The sequence below is a fragment of the Carcharodon carcharias genome (assembly GCF_017639515.1).
Source record: "Carcharodon carcharias isolate sCarCar2 chromosome 37 unlocalized genomic scaffold, sCarCar2.pri SUPER_37_unloc_1, whole genome shotgun sequence".
In the NCBI taxonomy this organism is placed as follows: Eukaryota; Metazoa; Chordata; class Chondrichthyes; order Lamniformes; family Lamnidae; genus Carcharodon; species Carcharodon carcharias.
Window position 1 is genome coordinate 4,401,865 of NW_024470758.1, and position 26,111 is coordinate 4,427,975.

General features: G+C 43.7%; 1 protein-coding gene across 3 annotated transcripts in view; it reads right to left on the minus strand.

Moving 5' to 3' along the window:
• The window catches only part of LOC121274602 (pyruvate carboxylase, mitochondrial-like), a 1,197,472-nt gene that overhangs the window by 958,763 nt on the left and 212,598 nt on the right, over positions 1–26,111 (minus strand). For all 3 annotated transcript variants that reach the window (XM_041181940.1, XM_041181941.1, XM_041181942.1), the window contains exon 10: positions 19,101–19,263. In XM_041181940.1, the coding sequence (XP_041037874.1) occupies positions 19,101–19,263 (163 nt within the window). The remainder of the gene's footprint in view (positions 1–19,100; positions 19,264–26,111) is intronic.

The window sequence follows — 26,111 nt, forward strand, 5'->3', positions numbered from 1 at the left end:
AACCAATGTCAGTCTTTTGCTCCCTTATGAAAATACAGGAATCCCTGTAGCTGCAGACAAAGGCAATATGGCCACTTACAAAAAATAAGTTATTCATGCTTCACGTTAATTGCTAAGTCGCAAAAAGACCTCGCCATCCACAGCTCCCGGGTTCTATCTGGGAGAAAGCCACGCACAGTTGAGCTGAATGTGATAAATACACAGACGTTCAGTAAGGTTTTAGAGGCTCACAGTGCTTTGGTACACCTCTTAAAACTGTCACCTTGCTTGTCCTGGAACAAAAGGACAGAGAAAAGGGGGTTTGGAGTTGGGGGAACTGCATCGTGAAAGTGACCTTGGGAGGAAAATCACCCCCAATAGACTGGTGAGTGTATAAACTACTGTTTTCCCTCACCTCATCACCACTGATCATTCTGTCCAACATGCTGTAGTGGGTGACATCAAGGCTTTGGAAAGCGTGCAGGGGAGGACCGCTAGATTCACATCCGATTGAAGCACCTTTGTTATCAAGATAGGCTAAAAGAGCTGGCACTCTACACTTTAGAGAAGTGATGACTTGGTATGATCAGACTGAGGTTTTATAAGATGATGAAGGAAATAAGTTGTGTTCCAGTTGACAGCTTGTCCCAATTAAATAGGTTAGGGAGGACCAACTTTTAAGTTGTGTAAAGGCAGATAGAGGTTTGATATCAGGAGGTTCTTTTCTCAGGTTGCCAGCTCATGTGATGAATGCTGAATTCATTCAGGCGAGAGCTGGCTTGTTTCTGGTTGGGAAGGACATTATCTCTTACAAAAGGTGGGTACTTAATCGAATTCAGGGCTAGAGTGAGCTCCCAAGATTAGTTTTGATTCTGAGATGGGTTGGAATGGAATTTTCCAGATATCCTTTCCCAAATTGGCCTGGAGTTTTACCTCTTGCAGGAGGTCACATAATTTGGGTGGGGCGGAGTGTGTATATACTGTGACGCACGGGTGTCCAATTGTGCGGAACCGTGACTCCTCCAACAGCACCTTCCAAACTCATGACCTCTAACATCAAGAAGGACAAGGGCAGTAGACACATGGGAACACCACCGCCTGGAAGTTCCTCTCCAAGCCACTCACCATCCTGACTCGGAAATATACCGGCCGTTCCTTCGCAGTCGCTGGGTCAAAATCCTGGAAATCCCTCCCTAATGGCACTGAGTATACCTAAACCACAGGGACTGCAGCACTTCAAGGTAACTCACTGCCACCTTCTCAAGGACAATTAGGAATGGGCAATAAATGCTGGTCTAACCAACCAATGCCCACATGCTATGAACAAATAAATAAAAAAACAGGCTGAACGGACCAGATCATCTTTTCCTGTCTATATCCTCTCTCACTCAACCAACATCACACACTATACAAACCAGTCCAGTTTGCACAGGATGTAAGGCAGCAACTTGCCAAGGCTTCCTCCTCCACCCAGAAGGACAAGACAAGCAGGCATACGGGCATACCTGTTGCCCTTGTCACAGGCACCAAACGTTCTATGACTCTATGACTTTCTGGATCACAAGGCCCAGGGGCACAGTGGGTCTGCAGAATACCAAATCGATACATGGAGTTCTATCCATAATGAGTTCTTAAATTCTGTGCAAAGATTTAATCATCCCATTTTGGAAAACTAAAACACCAAGGCAATTAATTTGGTGCGCGCCATGTGTGTTTGCATCTCAGAAGGCGATGGTTACGGGCAATACAAAATGAGCATTTAATTGTACTTTTTAGCCGCACTCAGCACTGATCGGATCACCACTCTATAATGACATATTGTCTTCCGAGTTAAGGCTCATTATTCTACTGCCTCCAAAATTATCACAAAATGTGTTCCTTTGCAGTCTGCTGCCGGGGAAAATGACCCATTTGAGTCCATTTTCAATGAGAATTATATCCATTATTTAGCCTGAAACAGTCTTGTTCAATATTTAATGTGCTTAGTTAGGTAAAATATTTTTTCCCCATCTAGATCATGGTTTCAGTTTCTGCCTTTGAAGAATAAAACTAAAGGCATTTTTACAGGAAGGATAAGTTGCAATGGTGTGAGCTGTTTATATAATCTAGTGAAGCTCATATGCATTAGCCACAAACAATCACCAGTTGCTGCTCAGATAATCCAATAAACATAGAAAGGATCATTGGGACCAAACACATTATCAAACCAATTTATTCAATCAATGCTTTGTCAGAGAGCTCACAATGCATTTGAAAGTTGTCTCATTCCAGACAACATCGTATGACCTCATCCTGGTATCTGTGTCATAAATGCATCTTTGGGGATTTTATTATTTATTTATTTATTTATTTCAATTAACATGCTAAAGATTTTAAGTCTGTGCACACTTCTAGTCAGATCTTACGCATTATTTCATGCATTTGCAATGGGCACTACTGATGTAAACTGGTCAGGTTGTAAATTACATCCTCCTCCCATGGGGAGGTGCTGCAGCATCTAGTAGAACTGGAAGGAGGGTGACATTTACCTCCCACATTTATAGCCTTTTGCAGCCTCAGGAACTTCCACATGCTTCACTGTCGCTTGTCAATGTTGCAAGGGGAACACGGCAGCCAACCTGCGCACAGCAAGCTCCAGCTATCAATGAGACAAATGACCAGCTATAGTGATGTCAGTTGAGGGGTAAATATTGGCAAGGACACCAAAGGAGTTGCCCCCATTCTCTCCTCTGAAGGGTTTTTACCTCTCCTCTGACAGAGAGCACCTCTGACAATGCAGCACTCCCTCAGCCTGGATTGGGTGCCCGTGTCTCTGGAGTGGACCTTGAGCCCACAGCCTCTGACTTGGCAAAAGAAATTGGGAATGTGATGGAGGCCAGGTTTGGAGGGGTGCAGAGATCTCAAAGAGGGTTCTAGGGGCTGGAGAAGCTTACTGAGATGAGGACTTTTTAAGCAGCATCTGTGTCTCTGTAAGGAACAGAGGACTTAAGAGTGGGAGTAGGCCATTCAGCCCTCCGAGCTGATTATTCGAGAAGATCATGGCTGATCTGGCTGTGGTCTCAACTCCACTTTCCTGTCTGCCCCCACAACCCTCGACTCTCTTGTATATTAAAACATCTGTCTAACTCAGCCTTGAATAAATTCAATGAACCAGCACCCCACTCCCTGCAAGAAAATGTTGACATCCTTTTGGCATTCATATACGCTCAACAGCAATCAGCAAACATTTGTCATCAAAAGGTATAATTTGGAACGAGTTCTTCCTCTCTGCAACAACAAATATAATGTGACTTTGGTTAAAACTTAAGTAATTTCCAAATGTACAAAAAGTTAGAACATAATGGCACAGGAGTCCATTTGCCCCATCAAGTCAATGCATATTTTAAAGTTGGGGAATGTTTCCACAGTTGGGGATTTGAAAATGCAATAACAATGTTATCTTCTCCTTGTATCTCATGACTAAAACTTCAGTGGGTTGACACTCGAACCTGTTCTCTCACCCCCAAGACTCTAAGTAGCAAGAAGTGAGTGTGAATCCATATGGAATCACAACAATTCATTTCCTTTTCCATTGGGCTTAATAAAGTTGTTATAATGAAGTATCCTGCTGCTTAAAAATCCCACAAAAAAAATCATTCCACGTGATTCCTCTGTCAAAAGGGCAAACTCCGGCCCCAGCTGGGATGTAATCGGAATATAAATCTTTTTAAACTAGAGCAATGATTACAAGGTAGAATAACTGGGTACAGATATGATCTGAAAATGATAACGAAACCACTAAAAGCAAATCTCATTCACACCCAGGGCTGTGAGAATGTGGAACACAAGGCCAGAAAGGACAACAACAATAACTAGCATTTATGTATCGCTTTTAACACATTAAAATGTCCCTTGGGCTCCACAGGAGCATTATCAAACAAAATATGACACTGAGCCACATAAAGAGACATTAGGACAGATTAGGACAAAAAAAAATCTTGGTCAAAGGGGTAGGTTTTAAGGAACATCTTACAGGAGGAGAGAGAGAAAGGCAGAAAGGTTTATGAGGGAATTCCAGAGCTGAGGCTGTCGATTAAAATGCTGAGTACTCTGTTGTCAGAAAGATTTCACTGAGAGTCCTACAACACAAGGAAAGGAGCTTTTGGTGGGGGGGGGGGGGTGCTGCAGAGTTCAGATCAAGTTATACCACTGATGGCCTTAACCCCCCCACCCCCCTTTAATCAAAACCCAATTCCGCAGATGGAAAGGGAGAATGACAAGTTGTGAGACAGAAATCTGATTTTCTCACAGTCTCTCCAGTGGATCCTGAGGCTCCTGAAGCAGGATTTTGTTTTTACTCTTTCACAGGATGTAGGCTTTGCTGACAAGACCAGCACTTGTTGCCCATCCCTAATTGCCATTGAACTGAGTGAGAGGCTTGCTGGGGCATTTCAGAGGGCAGTTAAGAGTCAACCACATTGCTGTGGGATCTGCATGTAGACAGATTTCCTTCCCTGAAGGTTAGCGAACCAGATGGGTTTTTTTATGACAATAGTTTCATGGTCACCATTACTGAGACTAGCTTTCAATTCCAGGTTTTATTAATTGAATTTAAATTCCACAGCTGTCCTGGTGGGATTTGAACCCCTGCACCCAGGGCATTGATATCTGGATTACTAGCCCACTATGCACCATCTCCCCTGAGGTATCTACATTATTGTCCCACAGAGCAGATCTGGCAATCTTTTCTGGCAAATGGGACTCCCGCTCCTCATCAGCGATTTCAAATGCTGAATTTCCAGCCCCCACCCCACCAACCCCTCACACACTCACAGGGCAGAGGGATCTTTACAAGTATCTTCAATTCTGATAGCAGTCGCTAGTGATCTTGCTGGGTGGAAAACCTGGGCTGAATTATTACCCCAACAAAACAGTGTGGGCTTGGAGCTCCCCCAGGGTTCATGACTAACTTTACTGCTACTAACTCAGCTCTCTTGTGCCCAAGCCAGCTCCTGATACAGCATCAGTATTCATGGGGATAAAAACAAAAAAACTGCGGATGCTGGAAATCCAAAACAAAAACAGAATTACCTGGAAAAACTCAGCAGGTCTGGCAGCATCGGCGGAGAAGAAAAGAGTTGACGTTTCGAGTCCTCATGACCCTTCGACAGTTCTGTCGAAGGGTCATGAGGACTCGAAACGTCAACTCTTTTCTTCTCCGCCGATGCTGCCAGACCTGCTGAGTTTTTCCAGGTAATTCTGTTTTTGTTCAGTATTCATGGGCTTGTTTTCAAATTACTACAGGAAGGCAAACACTGGAATGAATGGTTCATGTTTGACAAATATGCTATGTTCCAAACAAGGAGGACTGTTAAATCTTGAACCAGTGCTACTGCTGCTGAATGAGAAACACTCGCCTGCACAGCTCTAGAAGCCTTGCTCATCTCTAACTCCCATCCTGCTCACACCCACCCTTGCAGATCTCCACCTATCTATCCTTCAGTCTCTCCATGCTCTCGCTCTATCTGACTCTCCCTTTGTAAACCCCCCAGGGCCCCGAGTCCCTGCTCACAGTCTCCACTCTTCCAGCTATGTTCTACTCTGTAGTCCTCTCCCACCTTAACACAGCTGATAAACCATTCCACTATCGCACTGTCACACTCTCCTCTCCTTTAGCCCTTTCTTCATGTTAACTTTCTCCGAAGCTTCGAAAACCTCCTTAAAGCTAATTTCATTGATCAGTTCACCTAATGTCCCTCTAAATGAGCTTTCTCACAGAAAGGCTGGTGGAAATGAGGAATTTCTCTCCCCCAAAGGCTGTGGATGATGGGCTGGCAGGGGGTGGGGGTGCCTAATAGTTTTCTTAAGGGTATCAAGGGAAAAGCAGCAAAGATGGAGGCAGATAGAGTTGAGGTACAGGTCAGTCATGATCTAATTGAAAGTTGGAGCAAGCTCAAGGGCCTGAATGGCCTCTCCTGTTCTTATTTAATTAATGAGTCTTTTTTTTATTCTTTCACAGGATGTGGGTGTTACTGTCAAGGCCAACATTTGTCGCCCATCCCTAATTGCCCTTGAACTGAATGGTTTCCTAGGCCATTTCAGAGGGCAGATGAATTAGGAGCAGGAATTGGCCACTCGGCCATTTGAGCTTGCTCTGCCATTCAATAAGATCATGGCTGATCTGATTTTAATCTCAACTCCACATCCCTGCCTATACCCCTGATAATCTTTCACCTCCTTGCTTATCAAGAATCTATCTACCTCTGCCTTAAAGGTATTCAAAGACCCTGTTTCCACCATCTTTTGAGGAACAGAATTCCAAAGACTCTCAACACTCAGAAAAAAAAAAAAAATCCTCATCTCTGTCCTAAATCGGTGACCCCTTATTATTAAACAGGGCCCCTGGTTCTAGATTCACCCACAAGAGGAAACATCCTTTCCACATCCACCCTGTCAAGTCCCCTCAGGATCTTATATGCTTCAATCAAGTCGCCTCTTACTCTTCTAAGCTCCAACAGATGCAAGCCTAACCTGTCCAGCCTTTCCTCATTAGGTCCTCTTCACAAGTTACCTTCCTATCTATCTTTGTGTCATCAGCAAATTTAGCAGCCATCCCATCCATCCCTGCATCCAAATCATTCATATAAATTGTAAAGAGTTGAGGACCCAGCACTAATCCCTGAGGCACACGACTAGTTACATACCGCCAACCAGAAAAATACCCATTTATGGATACCCTCTGTTTCCTGTTAGCTAGCCAATCTTCTATCCATGCTAATTTGTTACCCCCTATACCATGAGTTTTTATTTTCCGCAATAACCTTTCATGTGGCACCTTATCAAATGCCTTCTGAAAATCGAAGTATGTACATCCACCAGTTCCCCTTTATCCACAACACATGTTCCTTCTTCAAAGAGCTCCAATAAATTGGCTAATCATAATTTCCCTTTCACAAAACCATGTTGACTCTGCCTGGTTGCCTTGAATTTTGCTAAGTGCCCTGCTATAACATCTTTAATAATAGCTTCTAACATTTTCCCACAACAGATGTTAAGCTAACTGGCCTGTAGCTTCTGGCTTTTTGTCTCCCTCCCTTTTTGAATGAAGGAGTTACATTTGCTATTTCTAATCGAATGGAACCTTCCCCGGAAGGTCTAGTGAATTTTGGCAAATTAAAACCAATGCATCAACTATCTCAGTAGCCACTTCTTTTAAGACCCTAGGTACTTGTCAACCTGCAGTTCCAACAATTTGCTACCTCTTCCCTGGTGAGTGTAATTTTCCTGAGTTCCTCTCTCCCTTCCAATTCCTGATTTACAGCTATTTATGAGATGTTACTTGCAAAATACTGATTCAATTCATCTGCCAACTTCATATTTTCCATTATAAATGCCTTAGGCTCACTTTCTATAGGACCAACGCTCACTTCGTTAACTCATTTCTTTTTAAGATATCTACTGAAACTCTATCTGTCTTTACATTTCTAGCTATCTTTCTATCGTACTCTAACTCTTCCCTCCTTATTAATCTCTTAGTAATTTTTTGTTTTCTTTTAATATTCTGTCCAATCTCCTGAGCTGCCACCCACGTTTGTGCAATTACATGCTCTTTCTTTAAGTTTGATACTGTCTTTGACCTTTTTAGTTAGCCACAATGGAGGATTCTCACCTTGGAATTTTTCTTTCTCATTGTAATGTACCTATTCTGTATATTCTGAAATATCTCTTAAATGTCTGCCAGTGCATCTCCATTGACCTATCTCTTAACCTAAATTGCCAGTTCACCATCACTAGCTCTGCTTTCACGCCCTCATAATTGCCCTTATTTAAGTTTAAAATACTAGTCTCAGATCCACACTTCTCTCCCTCAAACCGAGTGTAAAATTCAATCATATTATGAACGCTGCTACCTCATACCTTCACTATGAGGTCATTAATTAATTCTCTCTCATTGCACAACACCAGGTATAGTATAGCCTGCTTTCTGGTTGGCTCCAGGACGTGCTAATCTAAGAAATTATTCTGAAAACATTCAATGAATTCCTAATCTAGGCTACCTTTGCCCATCTGATTTTTCCAGTCTACATGCAAATTAAAATCCTCCATGACGATTGTTATACCTTTCTGACAAGCTCCTATTATTTCTTCTTTGTTGCCCCATCCTACTATGTGGTTACCGTTAGGGGGCCTGTACACCACTCCCACAAGTGACTTCTTGCCTTTATCATTCTTCATCACTACCCAAACCGCTCTTATATCCTGGCTGCCTGAACTTAGATCATCCTTCTCTAATGTGCCAATATTATCTTTAATGAACAGATCTGCCTCTCCACCTTTTCCTAGCTCCCTGTCCTTCCTAAATGTCACATACATTTCAATACTCAGGTCCCAATCTATGTCATCCTGCAGCCATGTCTCTGTAATGGCTATTCGATCATACTTATTTATCTCTGTTTGCCCTATCAATTCATCTATTTTGTTTCAAATGCTAACTGAATTCAGATATGGAGTCTTAACTTTTGTCCTTTTATTATTTTTACGACCTCTAGCCTTGTCTGCTGATTTACTCATGGATTTGTACTCTCTATCCCTTCCTGTCATGATCTCTTTATCATTCTTATATTAATACCTTTCTTTTTTGCCTTGTCTCTACTCTTTGACATAACACATTTTCCCAACTTTGATCCCTTGCCACCACTATTTAGTTTCTGCTTCCCTCGTTATGCGGCTCGCGAGGACATTGATCAATTGTTCAGATATAGACTGTCCCAATGGTACAGCCCCCACTATCTCCAGTACTGGTGCCAGGATCCCACGAACTGGAACCCATTTCTCCCACACCAGTCTTTGAGCCACGGATTCATCTCTCTAATCTTATTTGCCCTATGCCAATTTGCAAGTGGCTCAAGTAATAATCCAGATATTATTACCTTTGAGGTTCTGCTTTTTAATTTGGTGCCTAGCTGCTCGTACTGACTATGCAGAACCTCTTTCCTTGTCCTGCCAATGTCGTTGGTACTTGTACAGACCACGAATACAGACCATAAATATCGGATACTCTCCCGCCCACTGTAAGTTCCTCTCCAGCCCTGTGCAGATGTCCCGCACCTGGCATCGGGCTGGCAAAACAGCCTTCTGGACTCTCGCTCTATGCTGCACAGAACAGCATCAATCCCCCTCATTATACTGTCCCCTACAAGCACTACATTCCTCTTTGCTCCCCACACTTGGAATGGTTTTCTGTACCACGGTGCCATGGCCAGTCTGCTCATCCACCCTGCAGACCCCATTTTCGTCCACACAGGCACCTCAAACCTGTTTGACAATTGCAAAGTCTGAGGCTCCTCCACTACTGTCAGCTCGGTCCCTTTGCCTGCCTCAGTCACGGTCACATCATCTCGTCCCTCACTATTTCAATTTTAAAATTCAGATCTTTTGTGTTCAAGTCCCTCTGTGGCTACATTGGGTCACAAACATACTGGTCAAGAAAATTCTCCTGAACACTCTTCAGAACCTCTTCCTCCTCTCTGCCCCAAATGCTATTACTACCCCAGTATAAATTAGGATAATTAAAATCCCCCATTATCACTATTCAATAATTTGTGTAAGTCTCAGTAATTTCCCTACAACTTTGCTCCTCTCTATCCTACCCATTAGTTTGTGACCACTAGCATGCACCCAGCAATGTAATGGCATCTCTACTGTTTCTCAGCTCTAACCAAATAGATTCTGCCCTTGACCCCATCTCATTGAAATCTGCAAAGTTTCTGCTGGTCAGGAATCTAAAACATGGAGACACAGTATCAGCTTAAGGAGCCGATCATTTTGGAGCGAGATGTAGAGAAATTTCTTCACTCAAAGGTTTGTGAATCTTTGGAATTCTCTGTCCCAGAGGGTTGTGGATGCTCCATCATTGAATACATTTAAAGCTGGGCCAGACAGATTTTTGGTCTCTCAGGGAATCAGAGGATGGGAAAATGGAGTTGAAGCCCAAGATCAGCCATGATTGTATTGAATGGCGGAGCAGGCTTGATGAGCTATATGGTCTACTCCTGCTCCTATTTCTTGTGGTCTTGTGTCCTAATCGCCAACAAAATAGCAAGGAAGGCCTTGGCACTGGAAGTGAAGCCAATCCTGTTTAATTCAAAGCTCCACTTACCCTGCAAATGGACCAAATGTTCAGGGAGGAACAACGGGAAGATGTTAAGAGAAAAAGCTCTTAATAACTTGTCCCTATCGATTCAGACACTCATGGAGGAGAGTAGGGAGCAGGTCCCTCTGCCCCAACAATTGGTCTGATGGATACCAAGTGTCCTACAAGCCCATTCTGGAGAATAGGGATTTTTAAGTGAATGCTGTAAAAGCATCTTACAGCAAATGTGACACTTCAATGAACTGACACTGACGTGGCTGAGAGGCATGGTGTGCACAGGTTCCGTACTTGTGCTTGTTTTGAGAGTGAAGCACATATCTTATTATTAAAAGTAGTATCAAGCAAGCCAAAATGACATGCACAACAGGTATGATTGTGGGTATGATGGATCATGGGGTGTTCGTCTCTTTACATGACATCACACAAAGGTTCACTCTTTGCCTGTTGATCTTCTTCAGCTTTCCAAATGAAGGCAGGTCCAGCCCACAACACTGTGATCTCCACCACAGGTAGGACACAGAGGCAGGTCCCAAATCCACCCCAGTCAGAATGACGGAATGAAACCCCATGCTGTTGGCACCACTCTGATCCACACAGGCAGCCCAGCCAGCTGAGCCAACACCCCCACCCGCCCGCCCCCAAAGCAGTCTGAGTTGCTGTGGCAACATACACTTTTATATGCATGTTGTTGTCTGGAGCCATGGCTAGTGATGGCAGAGGTTCCAATTTTCTTTCCATCACATGGCTGGCCAAGCATCTCTTCCACTCCAATCACTTTCCAAAGGCATATTTTGGAAAGGATTATAGATTGATAATCAACCTGTTCGGCCACATTACAAACACACCTTCCCTGGCCATCAAGTCCTTGGGTGGGACTTGAACGTGGAGTTTCTGGCTCAGAGGCAGGGACGCTACCCACTACACCAAAAGGCCTCCTTTTGCCTATTGGTACTCAATTGATATTGAGTCACCAGCAACCCACACAGGCTACAACACTGTCATCCACCCGGTTATGTGGAAAATTGCCCAGATATGTCCTGTACACAAAACTCAGGACAAATCTAACCCGGCCAATTTACTGCCCTATCATCTCTCTCGATCATCAGTAAAGTAATGGAAGGGATCATCAGCAGTGTGATCAAGTGGCACTTGCTTAGCAAAAACCTGCTCACTGATGCCCAGTTTGGATTCTGCCAGGGCCACTCAGCTCCTGAGCTCATTACAGCCTTGGTTCAAACATGGACAAAAGAGCTGAACTCCCGAGGTGAGGAGATACTGAATGCCCTTGACATCAAGGCCACATTTGACCGAGTGTGGCATCAAGGAGCCCTAGCAAAACTGGAGTCAATGGGAATCAGGGGGAAAACTCTCTACTGGTTGGAGTCATATCTAGCACAAAGGAAGATGGTTGTGGTTGTTGAAGGTTAGTCATCTCAGCTCCACAACATCACTGCAGGAGTTCCTCAGGGTAGTGTCCTTGGCCCAACCATCTTCAGCTGCCACATCATATAACTTCCTTCCATCATAAGGTCAGAAGTGGGGATGTTCGCTGATGTTGCACAATGTTGAGCACCATTCACGACTCCTCAGATACTGAAGCAGTCCATGTGCAAATGCTGCAAGGCCTGGACAATATCCAGGCTTGGGCTGACAAGTGGCAAGTTTTACGCCACACAAGTGCCAGGAAATGACCACTTCCAACAAAAGCACATCTAACCATTGCCCCTTGATGTTCAATGGCCTTACCATCACTGAATCACCCATTATCAACACCCTGGGGTTAGCATTAACCAGAATCTAAAATGGACCAGCCATATAAATATTGTGGCTACAAGAGCAGGTCAGAGGCTAGGACTCCTGTGATGAGTAGCTCACCTCCTGACTCCCCAAAGCCTGTCCACCATCTACAAGGCACAAGTCAGCAGTGTGGTGGAATACTCCCCACTTGCCTGGATGTGCAGCTCTCACAACGTTCAAAAAGCTTGACACCGTCCAGGACAAAGCAGCCCGCCCGATTGGCTCCACATCTATAAACATTCACTCCTTCCACTACCGACGTACAGTAGCAGCAGTGTGTGTACCATCTACAAGATGCACTGCAGGAATTCACCAAGGCCCCTTAGACTGCACCTTCCAAACCCATGACCACTATCATTTAGGACAAGGGCAGCAGACACATGGGGAACACCACCACCTGCAAGCTCCCCTCCAAGTCACTCACCATCCTGATTTGGAAATATATTGGCCATTCCTTTACTGTCACTGGCTCCAAATCCTGGAGCTCCCTCCCTAACAGTGCTGTGGGTGTATCTACACCACAGGGACTGCAGCGGCTCAAGGAGAGGTATCACTACCACCTTCTAAAGGGCAACAGGGGATGGGCGATAAATGCTGGCCCAGCCAGTGAAGCCCACAAAAAGCCGTAAAAATGAATTTTAAAAAACTGGTGAGACAGGAATCTGGTTCCTGTCACTAATGTTTGCAGTTCACCCCTCATTATGTCAGATCCATATATCCTCACCTTGTTCAGAGGCATCAGCCTTGACTCAACAGGAGAACTCTTACCTTTAAGGAAGGTTGTGGGTTCATTCACACATTTCTCCCCTTTCCCTTTCCAGTACTGTTTCCATCAGCATACAACCCCTGGAAGAAACTCTTCCAAAGTCACAATGGCGTATTCAAATTCCCAACTGTCTCACCTTTAACCCTCTGTATCCCACAATGCTTTAGCTGTCGCTCTGATTTCTCCCTCACCTTTGACACCCTTGACCCCCTTTAAAAACCCTTACCCTCTCTCCCACTGTGGTTTTTCCCTGGAATGGCTCCCACCTTCCCTCATTTCCATCGGAATGGGAGGCCATTTAGCCCGTCGGGCTTGTTACACCATTCAGTTAGATCATGACCGATCTGTGCACCTATTCCATTTACCCGAATTTGCTCGATGTCCCTGAATGCTCAACAAAAATCCGTCAACCTCTGGAAAGCTCCAATTGTCCCCTCCGCAAGCTTTCAAGGGAGAAACTTAAGAGATTAGTGCTACTCGGTGAAAAAGTGCTTCTTGATTTCACCCCTGAATGGTCTAGCTTTAATTTTAAGATTATGCCTTCTTTTCTTGGACTTTCCCCACTACAGTAAATCATTTCTGTCCATGCACACTTTCAAATCTCCCAGTCAATTTCAATATCTTTACCTCTAATCTTCAAAACACAAGATACAGGCCTAGTTTGTACAACCTGTGCTCGTGTAACCTTTTAAATCCCAGTATCATTCTCACAAACCTGCGATGTACGCCTTCTGAGGCCAATATATCCTAATGAGGTTGAGTGTCCAGAACTGAACACACTACTTTATGCTGCCCCAATTTCCCAGCTTAATGCCCTTCCTTGTTATACCTGACTTTAAGGAATTATCCAACATCTTCCTGGATACCCAAATCAGTGCTGGGCAACCGTTTCCAGCCCATCAGAGTTCTGAGTGCAGCCCATGGGGCATTTTGTTGACCACTGCCCACGCCCAGGGTTGCCAGATGCCGCTGATCTCCGTCCATGTAGGTTTTTTCCCTGCCGTATTACTAAAGTGAGACACACGTAAAGCAAGAGCGCATGAAGTGAGGTGCATGCTGATTGCACCCAACATTGACTGTGAGAGCCGTGCACTTGCTCTGTGTCCATTCAAAGCGCCACTACAGTTCAATCGGCACACCCCGTAAATTCCAGGTACGCAAGCGCGGTTAGCAAAATTACCCTATCCTGGGAGACTTGACTTGGTTACAACACCGGTGGACGTGGGAGGTAGCGCCTTTTAATGTTACTTTTGCAGGTACTTTTGCGGGTCATGGTGAGTGCACATGCCCAATTTCAATCCTGCGGCCTACTGAGATGAAGGGGGGCCACTCTTGCAGCCCACTAACTAGCCTACATTGCCCATCACTGCCCTAAATGATTTAGTATCGATCTTCACCTGTGGTGCAGTATTTCACAATTCAATACCTTATCACTGAAAACATTCCTTGAGACAATATTGTCCATGTTTATTGAGTCTATGGTTTTCATTACTTTGGGCACCCATGTCGGATTGCTCCTCAGTCTGCTCATTTAAGAGGATGCAGCCTTGGCTGTCCCAGTCCGCCCTCAACACTCACCCCAAACCCATTCTCTTTTCTTAATATGATACTGTATCAAATAGAACAAAACCATCATTGCACAACAGAATTAAATTGAGAGTTATTGAGCAATATTTGCAGTTCCATGTTAGCCACTAAAAAAAGGAATATAGGACTAGGAGGATGATTCAGCCCTTGGAGCCTGCTCTGCCATTCAATAGGATCATGGCTGATCTGGTTGTGGTCTCAACTCCGCTTTGCCATCTGCTTCCCCCACAAAAATAAATGCTATAATTTTAATGAATGGTTTGAATTAATTATTCTGTCTTTCGGGTGGCGGGGGGGAGGGGAATCTGTTTTTTTTTTGTTCATGATAGTAGGGTTGAAATGGCACTGGAAATAAATCTAATTTTTTTTTCAAGTGTTCATCTGAAGCCTAAAGGGTGTCAACTGCTAGTTTAATGGAATTGGGCATCGCTCCAGAAAATGAATATCAGTCACCCATTATGAATGATAAAATGTTTACATGAATAATTCCAGAGGCTTCTGTGCACCGTCTGTAACACTGACATTTGGTTGGAAGTCCATTTACTGTGGTGCTCCTGGATTTATTGTGAAATTAGCCTTTAATCACAGAAAGAGCACCAAGATGAGTGTTAACACTTAAGGGCGTTTGTTGAATAGATCTCTTTTCTTGCCATTGACTGTTTTTATCTCATAATTGTGGCACTTTTCTGCTAAATAGCATTGAGAGTGCTTATGCTAATGCTCGGCAATTTATGCAAATAGAAGGCGGGCAGCGATTATCCAGCGCCTGGGTATCTTGAGATTTTTGTTTCTGCAGCTGCTTTGTTGCACAACTGTCTTATGTATCTTCGCCCGCTCCAACCTACCCACCCCCACACCCCCCCACCTCCCCTGCAAAAAACGACCCCCTGCCTCCCAACCCCAGACCGTAACATTTGTTTTGAAAACCTGATGTACCGAGCGACACAGGGCGTTTTTGCTTAAACTGCTATCCACGGAGATGGTTGAACATCACTTGCCCCCTGACCTGGACTGACTTCTCCTTAAACATCGCATAATCCAATTTAATGAACTCAACCTAACAACAGATGATCTATGGACCTCAATACAAAATTCAGAATGCAACAGGCCTTTCATTTCTATTCTAATGAATTAAGGAGACATGCATTTTGCAACTTCTTGTAATTATTTGTACACTGAAATTATCATAATTGTGCAATCCTTTTGTTGTTTTTATACTTTATTTTTATTTTAATGACTGCCCATAACTGTGTTATGAATTATGATTACTTGTTTTATTTGTATTGTCATCACAATTCGGGACCTGCTACGATGCTGATTTTTCCTTCCAATAAGCCGAGTATCTGATCAGATAAAAACAAAAAAACTGCGGATGCTGGAAATCCAAAACAAAAACAGAATTACCTGGAAAAACTCAGCAGGTCCGGCAGCATCGGCGGAGAAGAAAAGAGTTGACGTTTCGAGTCCTCATGACCCTTGTTCTGTGGAAGGATCGTGAGGACTCGAAATGTCAACTCTTTTCTTCTCCGCCGATGCTGCCGGACCTGCTGAGTTTTTCCAGGTAATTCTGTTTTTGTTTTTATCTAATCAGATGGCCCGGCGTTACCGCAGCATTGGGCAATGAGAGGAGGTGTGCCTGGAACAGTTCTGAGGTGTCTCTCTTTTCATCCCCAGTCCACTTGAGCAACTTCCCTACCTCTGATAGGAACAATGCTGCCCACCCCAGTCCCCCACCAAAAAGGTGCCGTAAACAGCGGAGGGCTGTTATTGGTTACTTGGTTACTTTATTCTTATGGCATAAACAGAGTAAATTCAATCACTTTAGCAATATAGCAGGGGAATGAGCAAAATTGTTTTTTTTTAAATTCTATCATGGGATGTAGGCATCGCTGGCTAGGCCGACATTTATTACCCATCCCTAATTGCCCTTGAGTGCAGTGAAGAGTTGACCACATTGCTCATGGGTCTAGAGTCACGTGTAGGCCAGACCAGGTAAGGATGGCAGATTTCCTTCCCTGAAGGACATTAGTGAACCAGATGGGTTTTTACAACAATCATTGATAGTTTCACGGTTAGCATTATTGAAACCAGCTTTCAATTTCCAGGGTTTTTTTTTATTAATTGAATTTAAATTCGACCAACTGCCATGGTGGGATTACTTGTCCAGTGACATAGTATTAACCTCCCAGCCCCAAACTCGATTAGAGCCTTAAATCCTTCGTAACCCTTTCAATTCTCCATAACAAATGCTATCTTCCAGTTTATATCTTACTTCCCTTCCTACCATAATATTTGTTTACTCTTTGTTTCAGGTTCTGTAGCTCCCCGATCATATGTTTCTTGAATTTTACTTTACTTTGCATGGAAGTCCACGAAATTAATATGCACACCAACAGAATAAAAATGTGACCCAGTTAATTAATATGCAACCCAATTTAATCAATATTCAAAAGTAAAGTTAACATGCAACCTCCACTTAATTCATGTACAGCTCCTTTAATTAATATACAACCCAATGTAAATAAATGCAAACCCATCCTTGGATTGTGTAGCAATTTTAATCTCACCGCCTCATACATCACTTAATCAATGGCCCTTGTGAGGTGACAAAAAAACCCCCTCATCAATACCTCACTCATTCCGATCAAACAATCGAACATACGAATTAGGAACAGGTGTAGACCATCCTCAAGCCTGCTCCACCATTCAATAAGATCAAGGCTGATCTGATTGTGGTCTCAACTCCACATTCCCGCCTACTCCCGATAAACAGGTATCAGTTTACCATTGCATCATTCGAAACATATTAACCACATGTTTGAATTCTTCCATCACCATCCCACTCCTTACAAGGCTCTGGTAGCTTGTCCAAATAGCCTCCTCCTGTGCTGTAAATTTTCTGTTTCTAGGCAAGTGAGAGCATGTTGCTAGTTTAGGCAAACAGGGGAGCCAATCTGCACACAGCAAAGCTGCACAAAACACAATGAGGGGAATGACCAGTTGATCAGCTTCAGTGGTTGACGGATAATATTGCTCTTGTTCCATTACTGGCCCCTTAAAATATTAATGTAAAAACTCTAATCTTAATCTCGAGGAATTTGGTGACATTTCCCATTCAGTATGGCAATAGGATGCAGCAGTTCAAAAGCCAGATGAAAGATAGTTTCCACACTCAATACCTAAGAATAGTAATGACAATAAACTTGAAAGGCTTGATAACAGCCACATCTTACATTTATACTGTACCTTTACTGTAGCAGAATGGCAGTGGTGTTTCACAGCTGGGTTCAAACTACTGGAGAGATGGCGGCGTAGTGGTAATGTCACTGGACTAGTAATCCAGAAGCCCAGGCGAATGCTTTGGGTTCAAACCCCACCACAACCACTAATGGAATTTAAATTTAATTAATAAATCTGGAATTATAATGCTAGTCTCAGTATTGGCGACTGTGAAACTAACATCGATTGTTGTAAAAACCCATCCGGTTTGCTAATATCCTTCAGGGAAGGAAATTTGCCATCCTTACTCAGTCTGACCTACATATGAGCAATGTGGTTGGCCCGTAACTACCCTCTTCCAGAAGGATATCACACCTCTTAGAATAAGGCTGTCTGTTTATTAACTCACTTTGTTACATATGACAGAGCCAAGGATTAGCTGATGCAAGCAATGAAAATGAGCTCATTTGGCCAATTCATCATTGTTGTAAAAAGAAAATTAACTATTTTGGCTTTCTAAATATCAGCAATTACAGTTTGGGACAAACACCTCTTTCCCTTTCTATCTTAGCATTGTAAGGGTATATTCCATACTCTCGAGGGGGGGGGCAGAGGAGGGAAGCTATACTCCCCATGGGACTGGGGGTCACAGCATTGAGGTACCATGTTGTACTCCTATCTCTCTCCAAACATAAATGTACCTTCGAGTACTAGTGACCCCCTCTCTGCTCGCAAAAGGAAAGCTCAAAGTTATGTTTGTAACAAGAGGGAGAGACGATGATTGAGCAGGAAATGCAGGAATTTATGGTGATGACTAAAAACATTTTTAAAGAGCTGGGTTTTTATTATGATTTTGAAAGCAGACCGGTTTTGGGAGAAAATGAAAATGTCTTTAAAGTTCACTCCTTTGACCAAGCTATTGGCCACACTTCCTCATGTCTTCTTTGACTCGGTGACTGCTTTACATACTCCTCTGTGAAGCACCCTGAGTGTTTTTTCTACATTAAAAATACTGTAGAAATGCAAATTGTTCTTGTTGAACTACACGCAAGTGGGAAAAAATTCTGATTCAAAAACAAAATTTGCCGGAATACTAGTGAAGTGTCCATAGGTCTGGACTGTATTTCACTAACTCCTGGAATTGCATACTAAAGATAATGCAACTCAGCAACCAACTGCAGAAAATATCCTGGCGCGTTCCACACTGTACTCAGCTTGCATGAAGCAAATCATGATTAAAGAATCACACAGCCACGAATAGTCACTACTGAGTAAGCACAGGATAAACAGCACTTCAGAACGGAATGATCAGAAAGTAACACAGGTTGGCACCCTTTCTGGTCCCAATCCTTTCCTCTAACCGAGAGGCCTGGGTAATTTTAACCTAACAATTCCACTAGCCAACTGACGGGATCTGGTGTAAAGCTGCTTTTACACCGGGTCCGATTTTTCTCTCCATTTGAAGTCCATGGTGATAAATATTGGGTCTGTTCTTCCACCTCCCCTCCTCACAATCTCATGGGTGCCCATCCAGCAAGTTAAGTTAAAATTAGCCCCAACATTTCCTTTGAAGTTGCTGAACTCCCATTAGACCAACAAGGAATGGTGAGCTTCCGTTACCTCGATACGACCAGTGTCTGGCTGGAAGCCGCGCGCTGGATCCTCAGTCGTAACTCTGCACTGTATGGCACTGCCATTGATGCGGATTGTTTCCTGCTTCAGGCCCAGCTCGGGCAAGCTCTTCCCCTCTGTGACGTGTATCTGGGCATGTACAAGGTCAACACTGGAAACATGAAAAGGAAAGAGAAAGAGAAGATCAGGAGGGCCAGCCACTGACACAGCGCACACAAGGTCAGTACAGCTTTAGAAATATAGGTCAATGTGACAGCGAGCTTTGAACTTTAATGGGAATAGACTTGTCCCATCATCAATTTCTTTGCCTAATGTTTCATAAATCCTGAGACTAACCCAGATTCTGCCATTCTGACTGGATCATTATATCACTGTGAAGTAGGGTTATCAACTCCTTCCTGAATTTCTAGAGGCTCCACTGCAAGCAACTCAGGAGCAAAACCATAGGGGCATTTTTTAAATTTTACTCTTTTTTAAGTGCTTTTATTATTTATAAAATTAAAAGACATAGGAAAAAGGGCTGTTTGACTGACAGTCAAGAAGCATCCAATCAAGTAATATTCACACCACATAAGTGCCAGGCAATAACAATCCCCAACAAGACAGAATCTAACCATCTCCCCTTGACATTCAATGGAATTACCATTGTTGAATCCCCCACTATCAAACATCCAGGGGGTTACCATTGACCAGAAACTGGACTGGTATATTCATATAAATACTGTGGCTGCAAGAGCAGGTCAGAGGCTGGGAATACTGCGGAGAGTAACTCACCTCCTGACTCCCCAAACCTTGTCCAGCATCTACAAGGCACAAGTCAGGAGTGTGATGGAATGCTGTCAACTTGCCTGGATGAGTGCGGCTTCAACTACACTCAAGAAGATTGACACCATCCAGGACAAAGCAGCCTGCTTGACTGGCAATCCATCCACCGCCTTCAACATTCATTCCCGTCACCATTGACAAATGAGTACTGTCTACAAGATGCACTGCAGCAACTCACCAAGCCTCCTTTTGACTGCGCCTTTCAAAACCATGGCCTCTACCACCTAAAAGGACAAGGGCAGCAGATGCATGGGAGCACCACCATCTTCAAGTTCCCCTACAAGTCACACACCACCCTAACTTGGAACTATATCGCCGTTCCTTCACTGTCGCGGGGTCAAAATCCTGGCACGCCCTTCCTAACAGCACTGTGGGTGTACCTACATCACAGGGACTGCAACGGTTCAAGAAGGCGGCTCACCACCACCTTCTCAAGGGCAATTAGGGGTGGACAATAAATGCTGGCCTAGCCAACTTCCCCTGCCACCCATGAACGAATAAATTAAAAAAACACAGGGAATGAAGACTGTTCAATTTCTGATTGATCGTGAGGGTGGACATGTTAAGCGCACAATGGCAGGAGTGTGAGGGTCTGGAGGGCAGTCAGAGGCTGAACACTACATGTTGAATCCAGGAAGATGTGCAACCAGAGTTGGCAGTCCTACTGACATTTGGCAAATCACAATCAGTTCAACAGCTGTCACATGCCGATTTGATGGTGTCCTGCTCCCAAATTAGAACCAGGACTATTCACTGCCTTTTTCTGCTTTGGTGGGCTTTGCTCCATAATCACTGACTAGCAAATTCATAAGACTTTTTTTTATTGGGACGTGGGTCTCACCGACCAGCATTTGTGCCCATCCCTCATTGCCCTTGAACTGAGTGGCTTGCTAGATCATTTCAGAGGGAGTTAAGGGCCAACCACATTGCTGTGTTTCTGGGGTTACATGCAGGCTAGACCGGATAAGGATGGCACATTTCCTTCCTGAAAGGGCATTAGTGAACCGGATGGGTTTTTACAACAATCAATGTTAGGGGTCCAAAACAAAAACAGAATTACCTGGAAAAACTCAGCAGGTCTGGCAGCATCGGCGGAGAAGAAAAGAGTTGACGTTTCGAGTCCTCACGATCCTTCCACAGAACAAGGGTCATGAGGACTCGAAACGTCAACTCTTTTCTTCTCCGCCGATGCTGCCAGACCTGCTGGGTTTATCCAGGTAATTCTGTTTTTGTTTTGGATTTCCAGCATCCGCAGTTTTTTTGTTTTTATCTCAATGTTAGGGGGTCACCATTTCTGAAACTAGCTTTATGTTCCAGGTTTATTAATGGATTTTAAATTCCACCAGCTGCCGTGGTGGGATTTGAACTCATGTCTCCAGAGAGTTAGCCTGGACCTCTGGATTACTAGTCCAGTGACATTATCACTACACCACCATCTCCTCAAATGTATATATATCAGAAAATAATACAGAAACACCACAGTTCACAGTGACTGAAATTCCTGAATTCTCTCAATCCACAAATATCTGCCCCATCTGTTCAAAAACATCCCCATTCTCTCTCCTTAACAATGTATTTTACTTTCCATTTTAAGTAACTGAGTATCCAAGTTCTCTTTAAAAGTTGCTACTGGATCTGTTTCCACTCCACTTTCAGGCAGCACATTCCAGGTCACATAAGTCCTTGCAAAAAAAAATCTTTCCCATCTCTCCACCCGACCTTCATCTTTTCTCAAATCCCAGAAAAATCCCAGCCCCAATCTCTTCCCAACAAATATTTCCCTGTTGGATTATTTGTCTAAATCCCTTTTGGAAGTTACTATGGAATTTGCTTCCACCATTCTTTCAGACAGTGCGTTCCAGGTCACAACAGCTCGCTGAGTAAAGAAAAAAATTCTCATCTCTCCTCTTAAATGCTTAAATCCGTATCCCTCTGGTTCCCAACTTTCCTGCCTGTGGAAACAGTTTCTCCATATTTAGTCTATCAAAATCCCTCATGATACGTTCTGTAACCTCCCTTCTAACAAAATATTCTACTGCTAAACAAAGAATTTAACTTGAGACGGCTTCACTAGGAGTTCTGTACATAGTTCCCTTTTTTGTGAATTAGTTGAACAGCTTGCATTGCACAATCAAGTGGGAGATAAATACCTGTTTTGCAGTTCCATTTATATGAATAATTATAGTCATTCCTTTGAAGTGACTTAATTTTTTATAAAAAGTTCTGGGAAGTATAATTAAACCAAAGGTAATCAGCATTAAAATGAGGAATAATTTTGTGCCATCACATCCTCATAGGTCAAAGTAAAACAAAGTTTGGCTTGCTTCTGATTTTTGCGATGTGTGCAGCATCCACAATTAGGGCTGCTGACCATCTAAAATCAGCCCGAAGTCTCCAGGAACCGGAGATTAATCTTCAGGACACTGCTGGGAGAAAAGTTAGAGAGGTGGTAAACAATATTGTACTTTCCCTTGTCTCCGAAGCCTTTCATTTATTAGCTGGAGGATGTGAGGATGAGGGTTAAGATTCATCCAATTGGGTAGCAAAGAGCCCGTTTGCTTTCTAATTGGTCATGGAAAGGACCAACAACGGGAGTATGGGGACCAGGGCAGCTTGAGGCAGGATGTCATGCGATGGAATCTCCGGCATTATGCCAATGTGTGTTGGCAAACCCCGCCCACAATCCTTGCTGGGCAGAGTTCCTTACCCTTAATTCTTTACATCATGCTCTGCTTTTCGGAAAAATGGCAACTCTGCGAGCCCTTTTGGGAGCCATCCGTTACTGCCTCCTCACTGTAGCGTGGAAATGAATTCCTTCCATATCTGTGCCAAGCCTTTGCGGTTATACCCAAAAGACACAACAGGTCAAGGGGACCTGCTTTTGTACTTTTAATTCCTATGGCTGAGGTATGAACCTCTGCTGAAATCAGGAATTCCGCTTATGAATTTAAACCCACATTTTATCATTGTGTTAATACATCAAAGCTTTATACCACCAATTCGTCAATAGTTTAACTTCAGCCTTCCTTGCTTTCTCTCCTTGCAAAGCGTTGACTCAACTCAAATCTCTCCTTCTTCTCCAAAGTCGTCTCACAAGTTCCCCCTCATCCTTCTCAAATTGTCTGCCACCTCTAACAGTGTTGAACATTTTACCCGCCTCCAATTTCTCTGCTCCGTGGTCCAGCTGTCTCCTCTGGGGTCCACTTTTACCTATTCAAATCATAGCTAGAGAATCTCAGGCAATCAGTTCACTTCCTCCTCCTCACAGTTATTTCTTGTCCACCAAGTACTTACCCTCAGCCCCCTTGCGTACAGGCTGCCCACTGGCAGCATCATGCAGAGAGATGCTATCAACTTCCTCTGCTAGGCTGCGACACCCAGCTCTACCTCGCACCCACCACCCCCACCTCTCTCGATGTATCCAAGTTAGTAGGCTGTTGTGTAACATCCATCTTGGATGAGCTCCTTCCCAACTCTGTAACCTTCCTCCAGTCCTACAAACAACACCTTCCCCACCAAAACGCCCTGTCCCTTCAACTCTGGCCTCTTGTGCATTCTCCCTCTCTGCCTCAGGGTCTTTGCCTTAAAACCCAGCTCTGATCCTGGTCACCATTCCTAATAATTCCTTTAGTGGGTCAGGTGTCCATTTCTGCTTGATGCTGCCACAGTGAGCTCTGTGGGATGTTAAAGTGTTGCCTAAATGCAAATGATTGTCCCTTGACGGTACAGGAAAATAGAATCCAGCAAGCTGACAAGGAGCAATTGAACTCAGTTTAATTGGGTCACTACTGTTAGGACAACATCATATTCTGTCCTCTATGTTAATCATTTGCCTGGGGGCAGGCGAGCCAAAAATACATTTGTGTAAAAGTAACAGCAAAGCACCACCGGTCATCCTTAACTAGGTGAGCATTTCTAGTAATCAATTTGAAGATGTATCTGGGGGAGCCCAAAACTAGAGGCCATAAATTTAAGACAGTCATTGACCAATCCAATGGGAAATTCAGTAGAAACTTGCTTACGCAGAGACTGGTGAGAATGTGGAACTCCAGATTTATTAACTGAACTTAAATTTATCAGCTGTCATGGTGGGATTTGAACTCATGACTCCAGAGAATTAGCCTGGGCCTCTGGATTACTAGCCAGGTGACATCATCATCATCTCACCCATTCTACCAATGCTGTGCTACCAATTAAGCCACGGCTGAGACAAGGTAGTGAGATAAACACATGAGGGAGAAAGAAACAGCAGCTAGGGAGAGATGGTGGCATAGTGGTAATGTCACTGGGCTAGTAATCCAGAGGCCCAGGCTAACGCTCTGGGGACATGGGTCCAATCCCACCATGTGAGCTGGTGGAATTTAAATTGAATTAATAAATCTGGAATTGAAAGCTAGTTTCATGGTCATCATTACTGAGACTATCATTGATTGTTGTAAAAACCCATCTGGTTCACAAACGTCCTTTAGAGAAGGAAATCTGCCATCCTTACCTAGTCTGGTTTACATCTGACTCCAGACCCCACAGTAATGTGGCTGACTCTTAACTGACTCTGAAATGGCATAGGAAGGCCACTCAATTCAAGGGCAATTAGGGGTGGACAACAAATACTGGCCTTGCCAGCGACACCCACATCCCATGAAAAAAAATTGAAAGAAAAAGATGAAGATGGGAGGAGGATCGAGTGGCTTGAACCAGTTGGGCCGAGTGACCTGTTTCTGTGCTGTAAATTGTGTGTAAATAGGTACTGTCATGATCAAGTTCATTGTGGTGTTGATAACCTCATTTGATGTCCCACTGACATTTTTCTAAATGATGTGGACAATCAAAAAAAAGACAGACCACAAAAGAGGAAGTGAACCCATCCAGGCTGCCTCACTGAATATCGAATACCTCAGGGGTAAAAGTTATGAACCCAGCAACATAAACTAAATGCTACCATTTTAACAAGAGAGAGACCTAAGGGTGTGTCTGTACACATTTCTCTGAAGCTGGCAGGACAAGTTGATGGAAATGTTAAAAAATATATATACAGGATCCTTGGCTTTACGGCTTTACAAATTGAGGCACAGAGTACAAAAGCAAGGTATGTTAAGCTAATCCTTTATAAAACACTGGTTAACCCTCAGCTGAAGCATTATGTACAGTTCTGGGTGCTACACTTTAGTATGGATGCCATCAATTTGGAGAGGATGCAAAAGACATTTGCGAGAATGATGCCAGGGGCTTCAGTTATGTGGAGAAGTGGGATTGTTCTCCATAGAGCAGAGGTTAAGGGGAGGATTAGTAGGGAAGCTCAAAATATTGAGGGGTTTTGATAGAGTAAATAAGGTGAAACTAATCAGGCTAAAGATGCTTCAAGTTAAGCAGAGAGGGATAATGAGGAAACATACTTTTTACACACTGAGTTGTTGTGATCTGGAATGCACTGCCTGAAAGTTGATGGAATGATATTTAATAGAAATTTCCAAAAGGGAATTGAATAAATACTTGAAAGTAAAAAAAAAAATGCAGGGCTGTGGGAGAACAGCAGAGGGTAATTGGGACTAATTGGGTAGCTCTTTCAAAGAGCCAGCACAGACATGATGGCCCAAATGGCCTTTGTGCTGTGTGACAGCATGGTGCTGGTGGACCAAAGGGTAGGAATGCTCATAAAGATGACCCATTCCTCTCCACCTCACTCCCCACCTGGGAATTCAATGGCGTTTGGCTTCAAAGGTATCAACAAGAGAATAAGGCACCACAGCAGCAATGTTAGCGAGTGGAAAATTGATCAAACTCCTCATCCCGAACCCCTTCCACTTCAGTCCCAGAGCCACTAGTATCGCAGCTGGGAGGTGCCGGGGATTGGTAGGGCACTTTGCACTCAGCAGGGTTAAAAGCTCAAGGCTGCTGAGTGGAACAAAGATCTTGGGGCTGGGGGTGGGTGGTTCATGACTCAGTCAAGTTTTATGTCCAACGTCAGCAAAAGTAAAGCTTAGGGTGCATTGCTTGGGCAATTAAATATAAAACCAGAAGCATAATTCTTGCCCTGTCCAAGGGCTCAGGGCTGACCTTTCTTGAGTACTGATAATTATCCATCAACATTCATTCAAACGGGTGGCCTGGTCGTGAACACATTGCTGTGTGGCTGCATTTCCTACATTACAGCAGTGACCACACTTCCAAAAGTAA